Source organism: Blennius ocellaris, assembly GCF_963422515.1.
Source record: "Blennius ocellaris genome assembly, chromosome: 8".
Lineage (NCBI taxonomy): Eukaryota > Metazoa > Chordata > Actinopteri > Blenniiformes > Blenniidae > Blennius > Blennius ocellaris.
The window spans coordinates 4,426,469-4,450,387 of NC_137657.1; the positions used below are offsets into that span (position 1 = coordinate 4,426,469).

Sequence of the window (23,919 nt, forward strand, 5' to 3'; positions counted from 1 at the left end):
GTCTGCCGGGCCACCGGGGGGGCGCTGTTGCTTGTTCTTGTAATGACACCACACAGACGTGTGCAGAGAACAATACGCTGTAAACGTGACGAAAACGGAGAGAACCTGACATTCTGGTCGACTGATGAGGAAACCGCCATGGGGTCGGCCATGTTTGTTTACTGAGCAGAAGAACTAGTTACCACGGCGGAGGAGCGCATGCGCAGTAACAGCGCTCCGTCGCCTCGTGTAAACGGGGCCCGAGACAACATTTCAAGTTGAAAAGGTCGAACATTTTCGTTTCAGAAAAGTTTCGCATTTACATGAAAAATGTTTTTAAAAACAATGACTGTTTCCATGGGGTGGCAGGATCGCTGAAAATTATGTAGTTAGCGACACGCACACACACACATACACACACACGCACCCACACACGCACGCACGCACGCACACCCACACACACACACACACACACACACACACAGAGAAAAGCACGCTATAAACATGCAAGTGCACCGACATTTTAGTGGTCATATGACGACGGTCGATTGTTATTATGGTGACTGTCAAAATAAAAGTACCACGTTGGACTATTATTACGGTGACTGTCAAAGTAAAAGTACCAAGTTGGATTGTCATTATGGTGACTGTCAAAATAAAAGTACCAAGTTGGACTGTTGTCATGGTGACTGTCAAAATAAAAGTACCAATTTGGACTGTTGTTATGGTGACTGTCAAAATAAAAGTACCAAGTTGGATTCATATTATGGTGACTGTAAAAATAAAAGTACCAAGTTGGATTGTTATTACGGTGACTGTCAAAATAAAAGTATCAAGTCCTAGGAGACTATGAAGTCATGACACTCTTGAGGAAATGTTCTGATTGGCTCTACTGAGCATGTGCAGAAGACCTCATCACCTTGTGTGTTTGTGTGTGTGTGTGTGTGTGTGTGTGTGTGTGCGTGTGTGTGTGCGTGCGTGTGTGTCAGTGACTCTGTCATTGACCACACTGCTTTCCAGCCAGCGACGCCAAAATAAGAGTCACGATGCCTTGAAAATGCATTGAGAGTCAGATTTTTTTTCTTTTAAACTCCAGGGAGTGCTTTATAGAGCCGTTTGCCATTTTCTTGCTGTGATGTCATCAAAGTTGAATCAGACCAACGTGTCTGTTCCAGGAGGAGCACAGGGCGGCTTCACGTTCGCTCATACGCGGCGCCACTCGTCACCCTGGACGACCTCCGTGTGTAACGGGAACATGCATTCCTGTAGATAGCCTCTCCGGCACGCCGTGTTCCGGCGCCGGCCCTTTTCTTTCCGCTCCTGTTTGTCCCACACACTGAGGGAGCAGGAAACCACAGCCAGAACTATAACCACACTTTAAAACGACACCTGAAATTCACTTCAGCATGTTTGATGAGTCGTACTTAGATGTGCTGTTCCTTCTTACAGTTCCACATTTTTCCTATTTTATTTCCCCATAAATTCTTCATAAAATGCATCAAAGTCACACTCATAGACAAACGCATTGTTCACACTAATGTAACTCCGTTAATTCTAAAATTAAACCGCAGTTTGTTTCATATATACGCACAATTGAACCATTTGTATGCCAAATAATCTGATGCATTATAAATAATTTGCTGATAAATATATGGACAGTAAGTTCTTATGCTTTGAACAGATATATTGTAAGACATGAAACTCACTAAATTAAATACATTTTTTAACCATCTATTTAACCAGTGTACTGAAACAGTCTTCACTGTAAGCTTTGGCAAATAGAAAAGTCTTAAAAGTAGAGACTTCAACTGAAACGGACCTGGTTGCTCACGACAGGAGCTGAGAGCTGAAGGCTCCGCCTCCATTCTGCTGTTAGAAAACCCAGGAACCTCCACTGAGAACCAAGTGTTCTACTGGGGGGATCTGGGACGAAAGGTTGTTTAAGATATGATGGTTGTTAAGAGCTTTTATACGTTAGGAGGATTTTAAATTCTATTCTTCATTTAACAAGGAACCAATGAAGAGAGGAGTGATGTGATCTCTGAGGCTGGCTCTTGTCAGGACTCTATCTGCAGAAGTTTGATGGAGGGATGGAGTGGGTATGTGGATGGATGGATGGATGAGTGGGTAGATGGTTGATAGATGGATGGATGAAATGGGTAGAGGGATGAAGCGGGTTGATGGATGGATGGATGGATGAAGTGGGGAGATGGAGAGATGAAGTGGGTAAATGGTGGGTAGATGGAGGGATGAAGCGGGTTGATGGATGGATGGATGAAGTGGGGAGATGGAGGGATGAAGTGGGTAAATGGTGGGTAGATGGAGGGATGAAGTGGGGAGATGGAGAGATGAAGTGGGTAAATGGTGGGTAGATGGAGGGATGAAGCGGGTTGATGGATGGATGGATGAAGTGGGGAGATGGAGGGATGAAGTGGGTAAATGGTGGGTAGATGGAGGGATGAAGTGGGGAGATGGAGGGATGAAGTGGGTAAATGGTGGGTAGATGGAGGGATGAAGTGGGGGGATGGAGGGACGAAGTGGGGGGATGGAGGGATGAAGTGGGGGGATGGAGGGATGAAGTGGGGGGATGGAGGGATGAAGTGGGGAGATGGAGGGATGAAGTGGGTAAATGGTGGGTAGATGGAGGGATGAAGTGGGGGGATGGAGGGATGAAGTGGATAAATGGAGGGATGGAGGGATGAAGTGGGGGGATGGAGAGATGAACTGATTGATTTCCCATCAATGATGAATCATTCATTGTTTCTTTACGGCTCCACCCTGAACTTCACCATTTGATTTATTTATTCGTTCTTTAAAAAGCAGAATCTTTCCATCGACTGTGTGTGTGTGTGTGTGTGTGTGTGTGTGTGTGTGTGTGTGTGTGTGTGTGTGTGTGTGTGTGTGTGTGTGTGCACCGGATTGGTCTGCCAGGTCAGAGGTCAAGCCTCTCAGGAACGGTTGAGTCTCGGCAAGTCAGAGATCATAAGTATTTTAAGAGCTGGACGCTGAAAAAAACCAGTTAAAAACAGGACACTTCATGCATAATAATGACAAAAAAACAACAACAAAAAACCCCAATAATAATAATAATAATAGTAATAATAATAATAAAGATGTGGTGCATGTTTTGAGTCTGGATCTCATGAAAGAAACACTACGTGCCCGTTATTGAAGGTTTTGTATTCGTTCCTATAAAAAGTGGAAATAAATATTTCAGTTTAATCTGGGAAGAATGGACTTTTCTTTCTTTTTTCTTATTATTATTTTGTTCCTTCCCTGTTCAGGACGGTCATGTAGCGCACGTCTCGCTTGGAGAACGGAGGTCAGCCACCGGCTGAGAGGCTCCGATAACCTGACCTCTGACACACACACACACACACACACACACACACACACACACACACACACACACACACACACACACACACACACACACACACACACACACACACACACACACACACACACACACACACAGAATTCCCGACTATATCTGGTTTTCCAGCTTGAGCTCCATTTCCAGCGTCGTAAACAAAGAGCGAAGGGAGACGAAGCACCAACGCCTCCAGCGACCATCCAACACCTCGGGCGAGCGAGGGGGTGAGAGAGAGGGCGAGAGAGAGAGAGAGAGAGGGTGAGCGAGGTTGTGGAGAATCACAGCGTGGTGTGGTAAAAGCGGCAGCGTGGTCTGGAATGTTAACCTGGTGACCCAGTGAACTTGCTCAGTGACCTTTGACCCCTGCAGACGTGCCGAAGGCCAAAGTGGCCGACGCTGCAGGAAAACTGAACTCGCTCTCGGGTCTATAAGACGTTTTAACTTGAAAAATGAAAAAAAAAAAAAAAAAAAAAACCCTGAAGACGTCGTTTGACACCGTTGAAATTGTCTGCAGGTTAAGTGGCAGTGCTTGTTTGGCGCCGTCACGTACCGCCTCACGCTACGGGAGAGGTTTAGCGCCGCTGACGCAAGAGAGAGAGAACAAACCCTCGTGCACTTCAGAAAAAAAGTTGGAAATCAAAGTCAAGATTTCTTTTTTCGGATTTAAATTTAAAAAAAATTGTCCATGGGAAAAAAAAACTACTTTATTTTTATACTTTTTCTGGAGTTCATGAGGTTTTTTCCTTCGCCAACGGCCTTAATGACGGTGGCCCGGAAGGCCTTTCATTAAAAACCGTCTGATTAAACTCATCAGGGCACTAAAACTATTTAAATCTAAAATATTAGGCACAATAATCGATTTAATTGAAAAATTAAACATCTGATCTCATGAAATATCCTAATATTCTCATGAATTAAATTGAAACTATGAAGATTAAAAGACTTTTTTTTTTTTTTGAAATGTTTGTTTTCAAATTTTAAGATGTTCGCCCTTCTAACTATTCCAGTGTGCTCTCACCCACTTTTAGAAATATCCTGAAATAGTTTTACACCATTTTGACGGCTCTACAATTAAATGCCATTCGTATGAATTCAAAACATTTTTCAAAATAGTTAAAAAGAAAAACGTCTGAAATTCCATGTTGTGGTGTTATTTTAGAAAAAATGTATTAAAATATGGCAATAACAGTGAACGCGTCAATTTTTACCCCTTTTATGTTCTTTTAAATCACTATAAACTTAATTTTTTCTACCTAATGGAGCTGAATTGGACTCGTCTGTTAGAAGGTTCTAACCAGCTGGAGGCCACGCCCCCTGCCCGACTCCTCACAACCTCCAGGTTCCTCCTAAAAGGCCAAAACACAAGCATTAAGCCTCCACTGCACCCCGACACCTTCCATATTTTGAATTACAAACATTATTATGACGATCAATATTCATTTCCGTCTGCTGCTAACCAGTCCGTCAATAAAAATAAAAACAAAACACCAGACTTCCGTTCCATTGTGTTCCTTTATTACCATATTTGTGGAGATAACTTAATCAGGAAGCAAAAAATATACCAGACAATAAAGTACTAAAAATCTGAGATAGAAATAACAGCCCAACACAAACAACACCCCGAGCCCGCCCCCCGCCCCGCCCTTCCTCCTCCTCTTCCTCCTCCTCCTCCTCCTCCCCCGGCGCCGGCTCTATGTGGCGTATCTCTTCGTCCACTGTTTGGCTGTTCGGTCATGCTCCGCTCTGTTAGTCGTGTACTGGGTGGCGATGCTTCCCACCAGGGGGTCGGCTGAGTGGAGACAAGGGCAACGTTCAAACACACCGGTCGACAGAGGCTGTGTGTGTGTGTGTGTGTGTGTGTGTGTGTGTGTGTGTGTGTGTGTGTGTGTGTGTGTGTGTGTGTGTGTGTGTGTGTGTGTGTGTGTGTGTGTGAGTGTGTGCACTTTTCTCAGGTGGAGCTGGTTTAATAGGAAGGTGTCATCATAGGTGTCATTCAAATAGGGGTTTGAATGAGACCGACTTGCGGTGCAGTGGAGCAATGGTGCAGTGGAGTAGTGGTGCAGTGGGGCAATGGTGCAGTGGAGCAGTGGTGCAGTGGAGTAGTGGTGCAGTGGAGCAATGGTGCAGTGGTGCAGTGGGGTAATGGTGCAGTGGTGCAGTGGAGCAGTGGTGCAGTGGAGCGATGGAGCAGTGGTGCAGTGGGCCAGACGGATGTTGGTGCAGAAACGTTCATCGGTTAGTTTGGGCGTCGTGACGTCATGTCAAAACGCGTTACGAGGAGTGAGGGGGAGTGAGGTGGGGTTACGGGGAGTGAGGTGGGGTTACGTGGAGTGAGGTGGCGTTACGTGGAGTGAGGTGGCGTTACGTGGAGTGAGGTGGCGTTACGTGGAGTGAGGTGGCGTTACGTGGAGTGAGGTGGCGTTACGTGGAGTGAGGTGGCGTTAAGGGGAGTGAGGTGGCGTTACGTGGAGTGAGGTGGCGTTACGTGGAGTGAGGTGGCGTTAAGGGGAGTGAGGTGGCGTTAAGGGGAGTGAGGTGGCGTTACGGGGAGTGAGGTGGGGTTACGGGGAGTGAGGTGGCGTTGCGGGGAGTGAGGTGGCGTTGCGGGGAGTGAGGTGGCGTTGCGGGGAGTGAGGTGGCGTTACGTGGAGTGAGGTGGCGTTACGTGGAGTGAGGTGGCGTTACGGGGAGTGAGTTGGCGTGACGGGGAGTGAGGTGGCGTTACGGGGAGTGAGGTGGCGTTACGTGGAGTGAGGTGGCGTTACGTGGAGTGAGGTGGCGTTACGGGGAGTGAGTTGGCGTGACGGGGAGTGAGGTGGCGTTACGGGGAGTGAGGTGGCGTTACGGGGAGTGAGGTGGCGTTACGGGGAGTGAGGTGGAGTGAGGTGGGGTTACGGGGAGTGAGGTGGCGCAACGGGAGTGAGGTGGCGTTACGGGGAGTGAGGTGGCGTTACGGGGAGTGAGGTGGGGTTACGGGGAGTGAGGTGGCGTTACGTGGAGTGAGGTGGCGTTAAGGGGAGTGAGGTGGCGTTACGTGGAGTGAGGTGGCGTTAAGGGGAGTGAGGTGGCGTTACGTGGAGTGAGGTGGCGTTAAGGGGAGTGAGGTGGCGTTACGGGGAGTGAGGTGGGGTTACGGGGAGTGAGGTGGGGTTACGGGGAGTGAGGTGGGGTTACGGGGAGTGAGGTGGCGTTGCGGGGAGTGAGGTGGCGTTGCGGGGAGTGAGGTGGCGTTACGGGGAGTGAGGTGGCGTTACGTGGAGTGAGGTGGCGTTACGGGGAGTGAGTTGGCGTGACGGGGAGTGAGGTGGCGTTACGGGGAGTGAGGTGGCGTTACGGGGAGTGAGGTGGCGTTACGGGGAGTGAGGTGGAGTGAGGTGGGGTTACGGGGAGTGAGGTGGCGTAACGGGAGTGAGGTGGCGTTACGGGGAGTGAGGTGGCGTTACGGGGCGTGAGGTGGGGTTACGGGGAGTGAGGTGGCGTTACGGGGAGTGAGGTGGCGTTACTGGGAGTGAGGTGGAGTGAGGTGGGGTTACGGGGAGTGAGGTGGCGTAACGGGAGTGAGGTGGCGTTATGGGGAGTGAGGTGGCGTTACGGGGAGTGAGGTGGAGTGAGGTGGGGTTACGGGGAGTGAGGTGGCGTTACGGGGAGTGAGGTGGAGTGAGGTGGGGTTACGGGGAGTGAGGTGGCGTAACAGGAGTGAGGTGGCGTAACGGGAGTGAGGTGGCGTAACGGGAGTGAGGTGGGGTTACGGGGAGTGAGGTGGGGTTACGGGGAGTGAGGTGGCGTAACGGGAGTGAGGTGGGGTTACGGGGAGTGAGGTGGCGTTACGGGGCGTGAGGTGGGGTTACGGGGAGTGAGGTGGAGTGAGGTGGGGTTACGGGGAGTGAGGTGGGGTTACGGGGAGTGAGGTGGCGTTACGGGAGTGAGGTGGCGTTACGGGAGTGAGGTGGCGTTACGGGAGTGAGGTGGCGTTACGAGACGTGGCGAGGTGTGAGGAGGTATGAAGAGGCGTGGCGAGGAGTGAGGAGGTATGAAGAGGCGTGGCAAGGAGTGAGGAGGTACGAAGAGGCGTGAGGAGGTATGAAGAGGCGTGGCAAGGTGTGAGGAGGTGTAGCGAGGCGTGAGGAGGTATGACGAGGCGTGAGGAGGCGTGGCGAGGCGTGGTGAGGTGTGACGAGGCGTGGCGAGGTGTGAGGAGGCGTGGCGAGGCGTGAGGAGGTATGACGAGGCGTGGCGAGGTGTGAGGAGGCGTGGCGAGGTGTGAGGAGGTATGACGAGGCGTGGCGAGGTGTGAGGCGAGGCGTCCTCACCTGGGTTACAGTCGGTCAGCAGGGAGCAGATGGACAGCAGCACCTTGGAGATGGTGAGCGCTGGACTCCAGTTGTCCTTCAGGATGTCCAGGCAGATCACACCCTGGCTGTTGATGTTGCAGTGGTAGATCCTCGTACGGAACGTCACCTGCAACACACACACGCACGCACGCACGCACGCACGCGCGCGCACACACACACACACACACACACACACACACACACACACACACACACACACACACACACACACACACACACACACACACACACACACACACACACACACACACACACACACACACACACACACACACACACACACACACACACACACACACACACGGTTAGTGAAAGAAAACATTCATGTCTTTTTGTTTTCTCACGACTTCATTAACAGGAGATCGTTTTATAATCATATTTCTGTTTAATATAAATAATTAAAGTTTTTTCTTCTTTCTATTATGAGATGATCATTTTCTTTTTTGCAGAACATCAGTTTCAGAGCTTTGTATTGGCACGTTTTTTTAAACTGCATTATAATGCATTTATATAATTTTCATTCATTGTTTTTAATAAATATCACCATTGTGCTTAATGCAATTTTATTTTGTGCTTTTTTAGAAATGTGTATGTTTTGTTGTAATTTCTTTAGATACTTGCTTTCATTGCACTTTAGATCAGTTATATTTTGTGCATTTATAGTTTTTTAATGCTGCATTTGATGTATTTTCTATGAATTGAACAAGTGTGTTTATGACATCAAGTCATAACAAAGGGTGAATGTTGACATGGCCACACTGACACACGTGTTGTACGCCCCCTGGTGGCCGAGAGCGGAACATCACTTTCCTCTCATCAGCTCCTGGAAAACTAAACCAGCGGTGTGGAAAACCTCTACTGGCTCTGAATGTTTCAATTTGATGACATTTGGTGTGTTTGCCACTGGGAATGTGCTCGATTGAAACAGATAAAAGCCACTATTTATTTATTTATTTACATTTTTCAAACCACAGGGACCGGCAATGTTGTTGCCGCCACAATGGCCTGTCTGTTGCACGGCGCTGGTCAACTGGGAGAAACGATCCCCAAAATAAAGTCGGCAAACTTCAAACAAATTGGTCAAACGAAGCACACTGATGCTTTAGAAGAAGCTTTAAGATTTTAAATCATATTTGTGGCAAACCACATGGAATATTCTCAATATCCACGACACACAACCTGCGATCGTTTCTGAGAAACTATAATAAAAACCACAACTACAGGATCTCAAGCACAATTCCATGTTGTTGTTTTTTCTTTGTTTCCTTGAAGCGATGATTAAAAGCTGGCGAGACATGATTGTTGTATTTCAGGCCGTGCTGCGGGGCCGCTGACCTTGGGGGGTTTGAAGGGGTAGTCCGGCGTGAAGGCGATGTCCAGGAAGAAGACGCCCCCCTCGTACACGGAGCCCGGCGGTCCCAGGATGGTCGACCTCCACTCATAGATGTTGTCTCCTTTGGGGCCAGCACTGCAGGCACACACACACACACCGATTACACACATTTTGAAGTGCCACACCAGGCCTCCAACATGAATTAGAGAAGTTATACGTCATATTCAGTGACAAACCCCCCCCTCCCAAAACAAAAACCTCTTAAAATGACTGCACACATCAGATAGATTGCCACTGTATTGCTGTGATTGTCCTCCAGAGCTAAAATGCATGTAAACAATCCCAAAATAAAAGTAAAGGAGGCGTCGTTCAATTCAAGCTTCAGACAGATTTCAAAAGTGTAACAGCAACTGTGGAAACTCACGAGGAACGAAAACTGTGTGGAGGAAAATAAAACGGAATTTGCAAAATAAAAACTGCTTTTAGCAACAAATTCAATCTCTCTCGCTCACTAAGAATTGAGAAAAGAACAATCAGAGCCCACATGGGCGAGACAGCAGGCCATCGGAGGAGACGGTCAATACGTCAGGACGACCTGGAGAACAGGCCAATACAAACAATCTGCTTGTTTTTGTGTGTCAGGAGAAAATAGAAGAATAAAAAATAAATGAATAAATAAATCCTAAAGCAAACAAACATGGAGTAGAAACTACCTCGGTGTGTTATTTCTTTCTTTGAGGTGGAAGCGGACGTCCCCTGGTGGATCGTTCCGGAGCTTCAAAGCAGTAATCCGTATTGATTTCCTCTCAAAGTGACGCTGCTGCTCTTATTCCTCCTCTGCATGTAGAACATGTGGCCCCCGAGCCCCCGGGGCCACGAGCACAACACATAATGGCATTGATCTGAAGCCCCCGGGGGCGTGTGTGTGTGTGTGTGTGTGAGAGATCAAAGCTAACAGACAGTCAGCAGAGTTTGGACGGTACGTCGGTTGATTGACGGTTGAAATCACAAAACGGGATCCGTGTTGAAAACAGGATTGGTCCAGGGCTGAACTGAAAAGATTCCCTGAATTCACACGAGGACGTCATTTGTGTTCGTTGTACTAAAAGATGCGAGTGGAAACACACGTCGTCACAATCTAAACGTGCGTCTTTATTGGAATCCACACAAACTACATTATTCTCATGTGCTTTTCCCCCACGTGATTTTTCTCACGATTTGAAACGTTTCAACTTAATCGTGACACATAGTTTATATTGTTCTACTCAGTTTGTTTGTTTAAATAATGAGTTGGTCGGTAAGAACTCCTGCTGTGATCTATATAGGATCTGTGAAAAGTCATTTAGTGCAGCAGGTTCTCTGTTGGCAGACGATGTGCTTGAGTGCTTTTTGAAAGGGTTTTGCAGAAAGAAGAGTTCAAATAGAACTACCGTATTTTCCGCCCTATAAGGCGCACCTAAATACCTCAAATTTTTCTCAAAAGCTGCCAGTGCGCCTTATAACCCGGTGCACCTTATATATGGACGATTGTTCTACTCAAGACTGCTATTTGACAGTTGAACAACCAGCAGCTTTTATTTTGACAACTCTAACTTCGCAACCGGATCTTCAGAGCGGACGACACTCCACACAACACCTTCATCACTCATGGTTGCACACCAACATTCTAACAAACCAAAATAAACTAGATGAAATAATTACTCCCTAAACTGGGGAACAAAAACACAATAAACACAATCAACACAACACCAAGCCCAACAACAACCCACAATAACCTCCAACAACACAAAACATGAATTTGTCGCTGCAAGGCATGATGGGACATCATGCCTTGCAGCGACAAATTCAACCTGAGCTCCTCAGTGCAGCCGATAGAAACTCCCATAATTCATTGCAGCTGTTTGTGGTGTTTTAAATGCAATTATTGGGGGTTATATTTGGTTTGTGGTGTCGGTAATAATTGTGTTGTGTTGTGTTTTTGTTGCTTAGTTCATGTAGTTTAGTTTATTACCGGTAGTTGTAAGTTGTCAACCAGCAGTGAAGAAGGTTTTGTGTGTAGTGTGGTACTGGCATAGGCTGCAGCTAGTACTATCAAAATAAAGTGTGTGTACCTCTCTGGGTGTTAGAATCAGTGGAAAATGTAACCTAATGGCTTTGAGCTATAAATGTTGCTGACCACTGGTCTATTGTATGCGCCTTATAGGACGGTGCGCCTCATATATGAATGAAATTGTAAATTATGTCAATCAATGTAGGTGTGCCTTATAATCCGGTGCCTTATAGGGCAGAAAATACGGTAATGGATGTTTTTAGCAACGGTTGTAAACAGAAATAACGTTTCTTTATGATGTCGTGGAAAATATTGCAGAAGTTGACAGATTTGTATCAGTTTGAGAAAAAATTACCTGCAATTTTTTTTTGTTGTTTTTTTTTTTTTTTTTTTTAAATCGAGGTCCTGGAGGGAGTTTATATTGTGACATTTCCTGACATGAGCGTCTGAACCGATACAAGCACCGCAGTCCAGCGGCTCCTCGCCGTTACCGTCACATCTTAATACTTCCTCTGCTTGTGGTGAAAGAAAGAAGAGATGACGCAATAGCAACCACGGGATTTAACCTGGAGGAAACGCCTCAGTGGAGGTTCCTGGTGTCACATTGTGGATCAGAAAACATGCAGTTTTATGGGGACGTTGGTGTTGATAAAGAAGCAGAATCACAGTCGGGCTCGACTTCCTTCGCTGCCTGAAGCACGACGCCTGACGGCTTCCTGAAACACGGCGAGTGTTCAGAGACGCTCACGCCCCGGACCCTAAACTAAACTAAACTAAAACATGGTCAAGACTTCATCGGTGAATTGAGTGTTAGACTGAAGTAATGTGGGACACAATGGACAACGTCAAACTCGAGACTATGGAGAGGTTTGATGGAAAAATCTCATTTTCCCCTCTTTTTTAAATAATACCAGTGCAATAATAATAAAACGACACCAACTCATCTGCACGTTGGAGACAATCAATTCCACACATTGTGTGCAGCGTCGACGCCTTTATCAGGAGGTTTATCAAATTATTCTGAGCAGAATTGAAACCATCCGAGTTTGTTTCTCTGTTGTTATCCTGTCATGACGTCTGCTCAGGACGAACATGTTTCACACACTAGAACCCCTGAGAAAAACAAGAGGGCTGATATCATACAGGATGTTTTTGTCTTTTTAAGCAGTGACATCTGACTGCACCAAGAGGATCCGGGTAAACCAGGGAGTGTCGATGACGTGACGGAGGAACCGCTCTTCTCCGCACTACTGACCCAGGGGGACAATCAGCTGTGACGTGCAGGTGAATGTCAACAAGGCCAAACGCTGTGAACCGTGGGAAACGCCCGGGAACCCACCTGCAGTTTGGTGGAGGGTCCAGTGTGATGTCAGCCAGCTCTTTCTGAATCCTGCACAGAAAAACAAAAACAAAAGAAACAGCAGCGGTTAAGAGAAGAGCGAGAGACATTGCTTCCTTCTGACAGTGGAACTGATTCACAGGCTTCGACGTCCAATTGTTCAGGAATAACGCGAGAGGTTTCCTCAGACTGTGAACGCTAAGCAAGAGCGACGACACGAGGAAGTGGAGTTTTCATTCATCTTAACGAGGGAAACAAAACAAACAAATAAATGAAGTAAAAGATGCTTTGTTTTGCTGTGAAACCGGACGGAGAGCTCTGATGTCCTGCAGAGGCTCCAGTACAGTAAAAGACATGTCCTCTGTGGGTTTAGCCAACAGAAGCATTAAAGTGAAGGTGGCTCGGACGTCTGGAGACGTCCCCTGTGTTGTGACGAAGGACGACTCGGCGTGTCGGGATTTCATTTCACTCACTCCAGATGAAGCGTAACCGTGTTCCTTCAGAGCAGCGGCTTCACGCAAAGTCAGATGAAGTGCAGCCTCAACCCTTGTTGCATTGGTCGACCCATTAACCCATTATTACCACTGAAGGGGGAGGGGGGGGCTGTGAGACTGTCAAATCCAACAAACTCCTCCTTCAGCATCGTCTGGATCATGTTTCTCCACGACGCCGAGAGCCGACCAATCACAGCCCTCGTGGCCTGCACACTTCCTCTCACGCTCGTGTCACTTCGATTGTGTTCGTAAGTCTTTTCGGGGAAGTTCCCGTCGGGGCTCTGCAGTGTGCATGATGATTCACTGATCTCAAATATAGACGTGTTTCATCATTTCTCAGAGAATCAGCAGCAACACACCGCTGGCAGAAGAGCTTGGTCACCATTTCCTCCACTCGCAGTGATGACTACCGTATTCTCTGGACTACAACGCCCACTTTCCAATGTTTCTTTATGCCACTTCTATTAAGAAGCGACTTAATCATGAAACCAGCGGTACATACCTCGTTGGACCAGTAGAGGTCGCTGTATTACACACGACTGCTTCAGTACCAGAGAAACGAGTGGCTGGGCGCTCCCTACCTTTTGGCGCTGGTGGAAAGCAGCTTGGAGGTCTTGCTCATGCTGGCTTTGCTCTCCCGTTTCTTCTTGCAAGGCGTGTCCCTCTGTCTGCTTTGGCTGGAGGAAGGTGGCGACGACGAAGAGCTGGTGCTGGCACGGGAATCCTCATCCGACATACCGGTTTGGATTGGAGAAGAGCCGGGACCTGCAGTGGGGGGGGAGCAGGAGGAGGAGGGAGGAGGAGGAGGAGGAGGGAGGAGGAAGAGGGAGAACGAGGAGGGAGGAGGAGGGAGAAGGAGGCGGAGGAGGAAGGAGGAGGGACGAGGGAGAAGGAGGCGGAGGAGGATGAGGGGGACGAGGGGGATGGAGGAGGAGGAGGGAGAACGAGGGAGGAGGGAGGAGGACGAGGGACAACGAGGGAGGAGGAGGAGGATGAGGGAGGAGAAGGATGAGGACGAGGGAGGACGAGGAGGACAAGGGAGGACGAGGGAGGAGGAAGAGGAAGAGGAGAGGACGAGGGAGGAGGAGGAGGACAAGGGAGGACGAGGGAGGAGGAAGAGGGGGGAGGAGGAAGAGGAAGAGGAGAGGACGAGGGAGGACAAGGGAGGACGAGGGAGGACGAAGGGGAGGAGAGGACGAGGACGAGGGGGGGAGGAGGAGAGGACGAGGACGAGGGGGGGAGGAGAGGACGAGGGAGGACGAAGGGGAGGAGAGGACGAGGAAGAGGGGGGAGGAGGAGAGGACGAGGGAGGACAAGGGAGGACGAAGGGGAGGAGAGGACGAGGGGGGGAGGAGGAGAGGACGAGGACGAGGGGGGGAGGAGGAGAGGACGAGGACGAGGGGGGGAGGAGAGGACGAGGGAGGACGAAGGGGAGGAGAGGACGAGGAAGAGGGGGGAGGAGGAGAGGACGAGGGAGGACAAGGGAGGACGAGGGAGGACGAAGGGGAGGAGAGGACGAGGACGAGGGGGGGAGGAGGAGAGGACGAGGACGAGGGGGGGAGGAGAGGACGAGGGAGGACGAAGGGGAGGAGAGGACGAGGAAGAGGGGGGAGGAGGAGAGGACGAGGGAGAACGAAGGGGAGGAGAGGACGAGGACGAGGGGGGGAGGAGGAGAGGACGAGGACGAGGGAGGACAAGGGAGGACGAGGCGCCAACCAAAACAAAAAAAGGCAAATTAAAAGTGCAGGCAGTTTACCTGAAGTCCGTCTTCCATATTAGATTAAATACACTAACGTTAAAATGCACTATTAGACTGTAGATGTATTCTAGTTTGCTATCTGATATAAAACTATTTCAATCAGGATACATATGTATATAAAAAAGGATTTTAATATGCGAATGTTTTAGACTTATTCCCGATTGAGATTTTAATTATTTATACAAGGTTCGTTGCTGTAGTATAAAAATCCAGATTTTCCTAACGCTGTATCTTTAATAATAATAATTTTTAAAAAAACCAGTGTCGGGTTGCCAGGTTTCCTGATTCACACTCGATAAGTAAGCTACTTCCCAAATTCTCCCTGTAAAACATTGGACTGTGTTCTGGTGAGAACGTTACTCGTTAAACTGTAAACTGAGTGTGTTTGACTTCTACTACAAAAATAACAAGGCGGCTTTCTGGTGGTATGGACATTTTAACTTACTTGTATAGTCGTAACTTATTAATAATTAGTTGTATATGGAGATTTGCACAACCATTGCAGGTATTAAAGGAAATTTAAACAAAAAGGTTGGTGAAAAAAAATGGAAAATGTCATTATTGTTAACGTTAACCGACTGGATACGTGCAGGTCTTTACAGCATCTCAACTTCTAAAATGCTTTTTAAAAACTTGCAAAAGAATGCATTAAAACATTGTTTTTGTCCTTTTAGCTTTTAGAAAGGTATTGGAGGAAGCTGCTGGCTGTTAATTGTAAAGATTTGAATCCAACATGGGGAAGTGGTGACACGCAAGTCAATTAACAACAACAAACTCATGTTAGAAGTTTTACATGTCATTCTCAGCACATTGAACACTTAAATGATTAACAATAAAAACTGTATTCAATTGTAATTAAACCAGAAATTCTATAAATTCAGTGGAAGAATTTGGCTGCACGATTCACCATCAAGTAAAACGAGTGTGACCACGATCTAATGCAGATCTTTCACACTAACCATCATAAACACTATTTACAGGTTCCCTCATCAACTTAAGCCGGTCAAAGCGACATAAATCCATCATTTGCAGATCAGTTTCTAAACCAGTGAATGATTTTCTTTGAAATCCTTGTTGATGTTCTCTTAAAATCCTTGGCCGGGCTGGAGCGCCTCCAGAAAACCTCCTCTAAAGGCCTGAAAGAGCTTTTTAAACCTTCAGATCTCCGACTCAGAGGAGATTTCACGTCCGATACCTGTAAACGGTCTCAAACCTGCCGAACAACTTCCTCGTGGTTTTTACAAACTTCACCGGAGGACTGGACTTCAGTTGTGGTTTCTGACCGAGGGGAACTGATGTGAAAGCCATGCAGTCTGGGAGTCGCTGGATTCCCAGACTGCATCGCAGAGCTCTTATTTTCTGCGTTTCCGAAAAGTTTTGCGTTTGCACGGCAACGTTTATATAAAACGACGTGTTTGTTTTTGTAACGAAAATGCACACGAGTGTAGAACTACCAAGTCCCAGGAGAAGCTGGAAATCATGAAATCGGAAGGCAGCCATTGTTGTTATTGTCCCATCTTCTCCTGCAAAACAACAACTCAATGCAGCCGCGGTGCACTCGATATAGAAAATTTGCATTTTCTCCCATTTTCACAGAGATCGAATCGGAGAGTTTTCAATAAGTTGCGTTGCCCCCCCATTTCCATGGAGTTGTGAGTGTTTGTTTTTAATAAAGTAGTGTTTTTGCCCTTTTCCATAGTGCCAGAATCTGAGCCTTTTTCCAAAAGTTGCATTTACGGCTCCGAACTCACTTTTCGTGTAAACGGAGCTTCAAAACGCACCATAACTTTCCCGGTTTTATCGTGAAAACGTCGACAAAATTTGCAGGAATGGTCAATACTGGGTGAAAAACGAGCAATCTCATTTTAGAGCCTAAATATTCTCAGTTTGAGTGTTAATCTGGACGTGGTTCAGTGTAGAATCTGCATGTTCCGACTGGACCGGAGGTTCATTTGTGCGTCTAACCGGCCCTTTGCAGGCTCCGACTGGCTCGAATTGGATAAATGAAGGTAAAATCAAATGGTTGTCAGGTTGTTACAAACCGATCTGTATCCTCACAGTGGGAAAATGTTTTAAAAAAATGAGTTGATGGGCTGAAAAAGCATCCAAAAACTCCAGATATTTACAAAACATTTCAGGAAATTGCAGCTTTTTAAATGGCTGGGATGAGACAGGATTTACACGTCACTCCTTAATAAATCCTTCATTTCTTTGTTCCTGGAAACATCAGATTACGCAGATTTCAGGGGTGTTGGTGATTAATAAAACAGGTATATTTAGTACTTTTCCTGTAAACTTAGAATCCCCTGAGAAAAATAAACATCTCAATATCATTGCAGGCGTCACTTGAACAAATACGTGCTGCTTCGAGGAGGAAAACAAACAAGAAATAAGTCTATTATTGTGATTATGTAAGAGTGACTTTATTAGATCTTATCAATACGACGTTCATAATTTGGGGCATTGTGTCAGGAAGCTGTCCATCCGTTACCCTGCACATTAAGGCAGTAATCTGTCAGATCACCCAACATGGATGTGTTGTGGAGCAGAATTGGCACAAACGAACCAGTGAAATTCTTCTGTTTTGACCGTATTGTTGTTGTTGTTTTTTTTACCCGTTAACGAAGCGCCGCTAGCCGAGCAGCTAGCTTTAGCAGCGGACGTTAACCCTCCAACTAAAACACAAAACAAAAATGGAGGCATTGAGGCGATAATTCTTACACATTTAGGCTCGTCGGTAAGTTTATATCCCGTCTTACAGGTCGAGCGCATCGTCTAGAGCGTTTTACCTGCTCACACACCGCAAACCTCCACCCGGGGGACCGAGTCGGGCCCAAGCCGGGATGAGACTCCCGTGTTTATCCGCGCTAACGACGCCTCATGCGGGTTAAAAAAAAAAAAGAGAGAGAGAGAAAAAAAAAAGCTCCAGGCGGCAGCGTTAAGGGGGTTTAATGTGTGTTTGTGTCTTGAAATAAAAAAAAAAAGAAATGAAACAAGAGGGGATAGCGCCGGGCGTGAGCCAGAGCAGCGGAGGAGCAGTCGTCCTCTCCAGCACTTAGCCGCAGCCCGTTTTCCGTCTTGTTTGTTTGCTCCGTTTCTTTTTCTCTCTTTCCTCCGGATGACCTTCGACTCCAAACCCCCCAAAAAACACACACTCCCGTTTACCTGCACGACGAAAGGCTGTCAAAAAAAATGACGTAAAGAAAAAAAGCACCCAACAACGACAACAATCCGCGTGTTTCTTGTGCTGGAAACTTACCCACTCTATTGTGTCTGGACCTCCGCCACAGTCGAGGCTGCTGCTGCCTGTCGCCCTCTGCGGAACGGAAGTAGCCTGCCGCGGCTGCAGGGGGCTGAGCGACGCCGGTCCTACTGCCGGAGGCAGGGCGAAGCGATCACACACACTTTTTACACACGGAAAACTACTTCAAAAAAAAATCCAAAATACTTCTACATCTATAACGCATACATGTATAAGACATCATCATTTTTTTAATGAACTTGGACAATTCTTTGACTGGAATCGATCATGCAAAACAATTCTGTCCTTACAGATGATCCGTATTTAGAGGATTTCTGCAGTTTGCAGGTTCTCCCCTGCATGCATGGATGTTGTTTCCCCTCCAACAGTCCAAAAACATGCATGTATTAATCGCCCATAGCTGTGAATGTGTGTTGTGTCAGTCTCTTGTTGCCCCTTCATCCACTTTCATCCCAGATAGACGACTTGTTATAATAAGTGAATTATTTTTAACATTTCAGTGACCGAGGATTCATAGTAATGTATTTTTTTACACATAAAGACACAGAGTTTAAAATCGTGGCGGGGGAAGGACAAAAAAGAAATAATTCACTTTTATATATATATATATATATATATATATATATATATATATATATATATATATATATATATATATATATAAGTTGTCTCAATGTTTTTAATCCGACATGCTTTTTTTTTTCAACTTCCCCCACCACGATTTTAAACTGAGTCGTCTAATTGGGAATCGTCTATCTGGGAAAAAACACTCATCTACCTGGGAGTCGTCTATCTGGGAAAAAACACTGTCGTCTAACTGGGAGTCGTCTATCTGGGAAAAAACACTCATCTACCTGGGAGTCGTCTATCTGGGAAAAAACACTGTCGTCTACCTGGGAGTCGTCTATCTGGGAAAAAACACTGTCGTCTACCTGGGAGTCGTCTATCTGGGGGAAAACACTGTGGTCTACCTGGGAGTCGTCTATCTGGGGGAAAAAACACTGTGGTCTACCTGGGAATCGTCAATCTGGGAAAAAACACTGTGGTCTACCTGGGAGTCGTCAATCTGGGAAAAAACACTGTCGTCTACCTGGGAGTCGTCTATCTGGGAAAAAACACTGTCGTCTACCTGGGAGTCGTCTATCTGGGGGAAAACACTGTGGTCTACCTGGGAATCGTCTATCTGGGGGGAAAAACACTGTCGTCTACCTGGGAGTCGTCTATCTGGGAAAAAACACTGTCGTCTACCTGGGAGTCGTCTATCTGGGGGAAAACACTGTGGTCTACCTGGGAATCGTCTACCTGGGGGGGAAAACACTGTGGTCTACCTGGGAGTCGTCTATCTGGGAAAAAACACTGTCGTCTACCTGGGAGTCGTCTATCTGGGAAAAAACACTGTCGTCTACCTGGGAGTCGTCTATCTGGGGGGAAAACACTGTGGTCTACCTGGGAATCGTCAATCTGGGGGGAAAACACTGTGGTCTACCTGGGAATCGTCTATCTGGGGGGAAAAACACTGTTGTCTACCTGGGAGTCGTCTATCTGGGAAAAAACACTGTCGTCTACCTGGGAGTCGTCTATCTGGGGGAAAACACTGTGGTCTACCTGGGAATCGTCTATCTGGGGGGGAAAACACTGTCGTCTACCTGGGAGTCGTCAATCTGGGGGGGAAAACACTGTCGTCTACCTGGGAGTCGTCTATCTGGGGGAAAACACTGTGGTCTACCTGGGAATCGTCTATCTGGGGGGAAAAACACTGTCGTCTACCTGGGAGTCGTCTATCTGGGAAAAAACACTGTCGTCTACCTGGGAGTCGTCTATCTGGGGGAAAACACTGTGGTCTACCTGGGAATCGTCTATCTGGGGGGGAAAACACTGTGGTCTACCTGGGAGTCGTCTATCTGGGAAAAAACACTGTCGTCTACCTGGGAGTCGTCTATCTGGGAAAAAACACTGTCGTCTACCTGGGAATCGTCAATCTGGGAAAAAACACTGTCGTCTACCTGGGAATCGTCTATCTGGGAAAAAACACTGTCGTCTACCTGGGAGTCGTCTATCTGGGGGAAAACCCTGTGGTCTACCTGGGAGTCGTCTATCTGGGAAAAATCACTGTCGTCTACCTGAGAATCGTCTATCTGGGAAAAAACACTGTCGTCTACCTGGGAGTCGTCTATCTGGGGGAAAACACTGTGGTCTACCTGGGAATCGTCTATCTGGGGGGAAAAACACTGTTGTCTACCTGGGAGTCGTCTATCTGGGAAAAAACACTGTCGTCTACCTGGGAGTCGTCTATCTGGGGGAAAACACTGTGGTCTACCTGGGAATCGTCTATCTGGGGGGGAAAACACTGTCGTCTACCTGGGAGTCGTCTATCTGGGAAAAAACACTGTCGTCTACCTGGGAGTCGTCTATCTGGGAAAAACACTGTTGTCTACCTGGGAATCGTCTATCTGGGAAAAACACTGTCGTCTACCTGGGAGTCGTCTATCTGGGAATCGTCTATCTGGGAATCGTCTATCTGGGAATCGTCTATCTGGGAGTCGTCTATCTGGGAAGATACCGTTCCTCCTTCGTTGTGTTTCGCTCCACAGCGCTGGCTGGATGGACGGATCTCCTCGGGAGGCATGCAATCATTCTTTTTGTCCACTTTCCTCCAGATGTTCTCAAAAGAATATGCATATTTCAGTCTTTGTCTTTCGACCTTGTACCCTGAATTTGGATGTATGGATGTATGTATGTATGTATGTATGGATGTATGGATGATGGATAGAGAGTCTGGTCGCAGCCTTTATGCTTGCTGTGTCTCTGTTGCACTGAGATGCGGTGAGGCTCCTGGTTGGTAAGGCTCCTGGTGAGGCTCCTGGTTGGTAAGGCTCCTGGTGAGGCTCCTGGCTGGTGAGGCTCCTGGTGAGGCTCCTGGTTGGTGAAGCTCCTGGCCGGTGAGGCTCCTGGCCGGTGAGGCTCCTGGTTGGTGAAGCTCCTGGCCGGTGAGGCTCCTGGCCGGTGAGGCTCCTGGTTGGTGAAGCTCCTGGCCGGTGAGGCTCCTGGTTGGTGAAGCTCCTGGCCGGTGAGGCTCCTGGTTGGTGAAGCTCCTGGCCGGTGAGGCTCCTGGTTGGTGAAGCTCCTGGCCGGTGAGGCTCCTGGCCGGTGAGGCTCCTGGTTGGTGAAGCTCCTGGCCGGTGAGGCTCCTGGCCGGTGAGGCTCCTGGCCGGTGAGGCTCCTGGTTGGTGAAGCTCCTGGCCGGTGAGGCTCCTGGCCGGTGAGGCTCCTGGCCGGTGAGGCTCCTGGTTGGTGAGGCTCCTGGTTGGTGAGGCTCCTGGCTGGTGAGGCTCCTGGTTGGTGAGGCTCCTGGCCGGTGAGGCTCCTGACTGGTGAAGCTCCTGGCCGGTGAGGCTCCTGGCCGGTGAGGCTCCTGGCTGGTGAGGTTCCTGGTGAGGCTCCTGGTTGGTGAGGCTCCTGGTGAGGCTCCTGGTTGGTGAGGCTCCTGGTTGGTGAGGCTCCTGGCCGGTGAGGCTCCGCCCCCTCTGGACTCAGATTTACAATGTAAGAACTAATGAAGAGCATCTTATTTCTCTCTTCATCCATCATCAGCTGGTGAATCTTCATATCAGCATTCCTCTTTCAGTCACACCAACATAAACACAAACATCAACATCAACATCAACATCAACACTGGAACATGTTTGTCCTACAAAGAAAGTTTCTTCAATAGAGATGGACAGAGCACCTTCTTGTGTCTAAGATATTCACATTTACTGTAAACTAATTAAAGTATAGAAATGTGTGCAGCACTAATTACATTTTGACCTTCAGTTAAAAAAAAATTCAAACTTTAAATTCTGGTGCTTTAATCAATTTTAATAAAGGTGGTTTATCAAAATGATTAAAATAAAATGTAGGCCAAAAGTTTAGTTATCACATATTTGATTTTTTTTTTGTACTTAATCCCATCGTATTAAAAAAACCAAAACAAAAAAACCTCAGACTGAATGGAGATTATGGCCAAAGTTCAGTTCACAATGTCGTTTTATTCAAACAATAGGAAATATTCCCAAGCAGTTTTATTGTTTGGCAACATTGAGTCCAGACTTACAGTAGAACTTCATTCCTACTTTGTTGATGAAATAATCCTGCTGATCAAGTAACCTGGAGGCCTGATGGAGCTTGAGGCTCCTCGTCTGGATGGAGAGCGCCGGCGTGCCGTCCTGTGGGGGGGGGGGGGCGCCGCCACAAACTCCTGATGACCACATCCAGGAGACGAGGGACCACAAACTCCTCATGACCACGTCCAGGAGACGAGGGACCACAAACTCCTCATGACCACGTCCAGGAGACGAGGGACCACAAACTCCTCATGACCACGTCCAGGAGACGGGGGACCACAAACTCCTCATGACCACGTCCAGGAGACGAGGGACCACAAACTCCTCATGACCACGTCCAGGAGACGAGGGACCACAAACTCCTCATGACCACGTCCAGGAGACGGGGGACCACAAACTCCTCATGACCACGTCCAGGAGACGAGGGACCACAAACTCCTCATGACCACGTCCAGGAGACGGGGGACCACAAACTCCTCATGACCACGTCCAGGAGACGGGGGACCACAAACTCCTCATGACCACGTCCAGGAGACGAGGGACCACAAACTCCTCATGACCACGTCCAGGAGACGAGGGACCACAAACTCCTCATGACCACGTCCAGGAGACGAGGGACCACAAACTCCTCATGACCACGTCCAGGAGACGGGGGACCACAAACTCCTCATGACCACGTCCAGGAGACGAGGGACCACAAACTCCTCATGACCACGTCCAGGAGACGGGGGACCACAAACTCCTCATGACCACGTCCAGGAGACGGGGGACCACAAACTCCTCATGACCACGTCCAGGAGACGGGGGACCACAAACTCCTCATGACCACGTCCAGGAGACGGGGGACCACAAACTCCTCATGACCACGTCCAGGAGACGAGGGACCACAAACTCCTCATGACCACGTCCAGGAGACGAGGGACCACAAACTCCTCATGACCACGTCCAGGAGACGAGGGACCACAAACTCCTCATGACCACGTCCAGGAGACGAGGGACCACAAACTCCTCATGACCACGTCCAGGAGACGAGGGACCACAAACTCCTCATGACCACGTCCAGGAGACGGGGGACCACAAACTCCTCATGACCACGTCCAGGAGACGGGGGACCACAAACTCCTCATGACCACGTCCAGGAGACGAGGGACCACAAACTCCTCATGACCACGTCCAGGAGACGGGGGACCACAAACTCCTCATGACCACGTCCAGGAGACGAGGGACCACAAACTCCTCATGACCACGTCCAGGACACGGGGGACCACAAACTCCTCATGACCACGTCCAGGAGACGAGGGACCACAAACTCCTCATGACCACGTCCAGGAGACGAGGGACCACAAACTCCTCATGACCACGTCCAGGAGACGAGGGACCACAAACTCCTCATGACCACGTCCAGGAGACGGGGGACCACAAACTCCTCATGACCACGTCCAGGAGACGGGGGACCACAAACTCCTCATGACCACGTCCAGGAGACGGGGGACCACAAACTCCTCATGACCACGTCCAGGAGACGAGGGACCACAAACTCCTCATGACCACGTCCAGGAGACGAGGGACCACAAACTCCTCATGACCACGTCCAGGAGACGAGGGACCACAAACTCCTCATGACCACGTCCAGGAGACGGGGGACCACAAACTCCTCATGACCACGTCCAGGAGACGGGGGACCACAAACTCCTCATGACCACGTCCAGGAGACGGGGGACCACAAACTCCTCATGACCACGTCCAGGAGACGAGGGACCACAAACTCCTCATGACCACGTCCAGGAGACGGGGGACCACAAACTCCTCATGACCACGTCCAGGAGACGGGGGACCACAAACTCCTCATGACCACGTCCAGGAGACGAGGGA

General features: G+C 48.3%; 1 protein-coding gene across 2 annotated transcripts; it reads right to left on the reverse strand.

The window, feature by feature from the left end:
* Window positions 1-5,012: 5,012 nt before the first annotated feature.
* Window positions 5,013-18,005, reverse strand: LOC308133032 (ubiquitin-conjugating enzyme E2 E1). Of its 2 annotated transcripts, none has more exons than XM_080500288.1 (6): window positions 17,942-18,005; window positions 13,505-13,688; window positions 12,430-12,480; window positions 9,043-9,175; window positions 7,666-7,813; window positions 5,013-5,144 (listed from the first exon to the last, which is right to left on the reverse strand). In XM_080500288.1, the coding sequence occupies exons 2-6, from the start codon at window positions 13,657-13,659 to the stop codon at window positions 5,047-5,049; spliced, it is 585 nt and encodes a 194-aa protein (XP_080356414.1). In that variant the 5' UTR covers window positions 13,660-13,688; window positions 17,942-18,005; the 3' UTR covers window positions 5,013-5,046. The 2 variants fall into 2 exon arrangements, with proteins under 2 accessions (XP_080356414.1, XP_080356415.1); XM_080500289.1 differs by having other exon boundaries at window positions 17,946-17,983.
* Window positions 18,006-23,919: the final 5,914 nt, after the last annotated feature.

Bases quoted from the DNA above. Each gene is read 5' to 3' on its own strand.
- LOC308133032 (XM_080500288.1), bottom strand. From the start codon at position 13,659: ATGTCGGATGAGGATTCCCGTGCCAGCACCAGCTCTTCGTCGTCGCCA. The intron at 7,814-9,042 runs GTCAGCGGCCCC...TGTGTGTTGCAG, and splicing joins ACCCCTTCAAACCCCCCAAG to GTGACGTTCCGTACGAGGAT. The intron at 5,145-7,665 runs GTGAGGACGCCT...GTCTCCACTCAG, and splicing joins GCTGACCGACTGTAACCCAG to CCGACCCCCTGGTGGGAAGC.